Consider the following 3,844-nt stretch of genomic DNA (forward strand, 5'->3'; position numbering starts at 1 on the left):
TCTCTCTCTCTCTCTCTCTCTCCCTCACTCTCTCTTCCGCCCATCAAAATCGCAGCTCATTATCGCCAGCGATTCTTGTTCTTATAATAATTGTATATCTCTGTGACTATGTACAGTCTATGGACAACACCGCATCGCACGTTTCTTTCTTATAGATTCATTAATATTATATAAATATGTTGGTATACTTCGTGACTATATTTTATCGACAGTAGTAAGAGTAATGGTAGCAATAATGACGATTAAGGTAGTCGCTAAAAACGATTTGACTTGTTGTAACAGTTACAGTAATAGTAATGATAATCATAATGATGAGATGACGATAATAATAATAATAATAATAATAGTGACTAGCTGGTAAATAGTTAGCCGATAAATTGGTTTATAAATAGCCTTTCGATTTTCAACAGAGAAACGTCATTCGGTCCTCGCAAAGTCGCGCGCTGACCTCGCTTAAACGGTAATAACAGTTACACAGCGTCAAGTGGCAAGAATCCGATATACAGGTAAATTAATCATTTTTACACGACTTATAGGAGCGACTTAATGATCAACCTGTCGAATAATATATAAACGCAATTTCTCCCGTTGTGTATGTACATAAGCGGCGGCAGCGGCCGCTAGTGATACTTAATTGATGCAGACATCATTATGTACAAAAGATATATCGTTACGGGGGCCAACGTCTCCCCGCAAACAATAGTCCGTTTAGCTTAATTCGATTGCCCCGATGGAGTCGTCATACCGGTGCGGTGGTTAGATGCCGTTATCTATCGTTTCCTAAATAAGCCTACGAGCCGTGGCATGGCCACGACGACTTTCACCGACAATCGTCTTCCGACGATCGTATATACTACGTGCAATGATCGTAAGGTTGACGTCGTCAAGTGATGTAGTCCGAAATTCACGCGAGCGATGTACGTGTGACGCACGCCTGGATTCTTCACAACATCCGGATGAATCACACGCGTCATGCACGAAGCCGGGTTTCTCCTATAGGTCGATAGGCCGATCCGCGGTGCTCAGTCACGATCGACGCAGTTTCTTTTCGTGTGTACGTACTCGTGTCGACTTATATACGTGTCCACATTTTCATGGGAACTGGGCACCGTTCTCTCGCACCATTCCGCGTTCACTCGTATTCAGTGGACGAGAGTGGAACGACTTGCGATCCGCGTCACGAATACGTCGACAGATCGCTTGGTCGCGCGAGTTCCGAGAGCGACGCTCAGTACCAGATCGTCGATCTTTAAGGATGGTCTCAGATGGGTGTCGGCAGGACCGTGAAGTCCTGCAGGGCGGTCTTCACCGTCTCGTAAATTGGCCGGTTGCTCTCATCGGTGCAGTAGCCGTCGGCGGTGCACAGAGTCTGCAATTTCGTCAGGTAACTGTCGAAGTTCTCATGGCCTATTTTCTCCTGCGGTCCGCCCGGGGCGTTTGGTATTCGCACTTGCTCCAGCAGAGTGATCATGTTGTCGCGCAGCGACTGATAATACTCGGTTAAATTATTGTTACGCTGAGTTATCGTTGTGGTTTCCTGCAAAAAGAAATGACAGGATGTTTTTGTTAATGCAAGATGCCTGTGAAAACATTATTTCAACGACAATCATCATATTCATTCATGCTCTTGATAAGAAACAATGGGAAATCATTATTCAACTACAACAAGAATGCTTACTTAAATATACACAAAATTGTTCTAGAGCCAACAGTTTCTAAAGCAATAGGGCCATCTCAGAGAGAGAGAGAGAGAGAGAGAGAGAGAGAGAGAGAGAGAGAGAGAGAGAGAGAGTACATTACATATGTTACGTATAAAGTACATAATGTATTATGTTATCGTTCTTTATTATTTGATAAATAACAAGGACAAATGATGCATCATGCGCTTTATGCGTATTTCGAAACGCACTCAGAGTCATCCTAGAACTTATTTTTAATTATTTTGCTAGCAAAATTTAAAATAAAATATTCCCAAATTCTTTTTGATATGCGAATTAAATAGCCCAGTAAAGAAGCTGACGTTATAGGTCATCGTTTTAACAACAAATAATAAATAGTTTACTGGAGGCAAACTAGCTGATCAACCAGCGGTTAGTTCGCTTTTATAATATCAGCATACGGTTAATAAAAAAAGTTAGTCAATATAATTATTATTAATATATTACTTTACGTAATATATTAATTTTCTATAATAACAATATAAAGAATTGTTAAATAACATACAACATATGTATTATCTTATGATGGTATTAGAATTTAGTAATAATTTAGCTTTGAAAATGAAATAGAATTTTGCGATCATGATAAGGCCATAACGCGATTATCTAAGAAGCACAAAGATCTATCTAAAAATAATCAAGTTTCTACTTAAACATATATACAAAATTGTTTGTTATTTAATTATTCGGCACACGGTATACTACCGACTGAGCAAATACTGACCTTTTCTCCCTGCTTGAGCTGATTCTCCATGGCGGTGATATCCGAGCGCAAGCGCAAGACCTGTGACTCGACCCGGGCGTTCTCTCTCTGGAGTTCGGTGATTTCAGCCTCCAGTGTGTAGAGATCCTCGCTCTGGACACCGGCGGTCCCGCTACCGCTCGAGTTACCCTGACCCGTGCCTACCGCACCCCCGTGAGCCGGACCACCGGCTTCCAACCCTGGAGACAGGACAGACACGGTCCAGTTTGATCGATTGCCCGTTATACGGTCGAAAGAGAGATTATATCGTATATTTCCCGATTTCCAGAGACTCGGTTTCACTCGCAATCAAGCGTGCACGGCGCGATTCGTACGTCCTTTCGTCTCAATGCGACCCTAATATGTGATACGTGATAAATGGAAAAACTACTGGAAATTGTTACAACTTGAATGTTCTCCCGACGGAAGTTCGTACGAATTTAAATACAAGCATTTTGATGAATCTGACTTTTTTTTTTCTATTTTCTGTTTTCGTTCACGATTGGAAAGCGTTAAATCGGAAAATCCGAACAAGGATTTACGGGATCTTATGCGATACAGATGGAAATGTAGCGAGCATTTAAAATTTACGTTAAGGATCGGTTCAGACAGCGACTCAGGCGAAGCGATTTAGTGAAATGCCGTAATTATGCAGATCTGAATAAAATACTTTTCTACTATAATATATATTGCTTTTTTTTTTCTCACTTCGCTCGTCCCAAGTCACTGCATTTGTAGCTTATTGTTATCTCAAGATAATGGGACGATACGGTTTCTTCTGCGTACGGTTCGTGCCAAAGTGATAAACGCATCTCGGCGAAAAGCGAAAGGCACTTTGAGGCTCATTCGATCAAGCGTGTGCTCCGACTCGGTAAGAGACGCACGAACCTGACAGGAGTGCCGTGGAAATGGTATGATCGGGACAATATCGGGGTGTTTTGAGGGTAATTAGCGTGAGGTGCCATCATACCAGATAGAAGAAAAAAAAGACGGAGGACACCGAGTGCTGGCGTCAGTACGCGGCGCGACAGCACGTGAATGAGCAAAAAGAAGCATTATGGTTGCTTACTGTGCCAAACGATTCACAAATATTGCCAACACTCGGACGTCGTCACGTAAAAGTAAAAATACTGGTGTGTGGAAATTCTGTAATGTAACATCGAAAACACATAGGAAACAAGTGGCGAATACGTCAGTCCCTTACCTTTAAAAGTAACCGTGCTCCAAGCTCAACATGAAAGGAGCTGATCCCAGAATAAATCAGAATATATTATTTTCCATCATTAAGACATACGGTTGTTTGTTTTTTTTTTTTTTTTTTTTTTTTTTGTTTTTTATTTTTTTTTTTTTTAAATAACAAAAGGAGAGGTTCCACCGCGGTCCC

At 41.3% G+C, this 3,844-nt stretch overlaps 1 protein-coding gene across 1 annotated transcript in view; it reads right to left on the reverse strand.

The window, feature by feature from the left end:
- Positions 1–395: 395 nt before the first annotated feature.
- LOC108775281 (uncharacterized) overlaps positions 396–3,844 on the reverse strand; it is a 71,357-nt gene continuing 67,908 nt past the window's right edge. The window contains exons 16-17 of the mRNA XM_018541592.1: positions 2,443–2,660; positions 396–1,537 (exon numbers count right to left, since the gene is read on the reverse strand). Of these exons, the coding sequence (XP_018397094.1) occupies positions 1,262–1,537; positions 2,443–2,660 (494 nt within the window). The 3' untranslated portion in view covers positions 396–1,261. The remainder of the gene's footprint in view (positions 1,538–2,442; positions 2,661–3,844) is intronic.

Source organism: Cyphomyrmex costatus, unplaced genomic scaffold (assembly GCF_001594065.2).
Source record: "Cyphomyrmex costatus isolate MS0001 unplaced genomic scaffold, Ccosl1.0 scaffold296, whole genome shotgun sequence".
Lineage (NCBI taxonomy): Eukaryota > Metazoa > Arthropoda > Insecta > Hymenoptera > Formicidae > Cyphomyrmex > Cyphomyrmex costatus.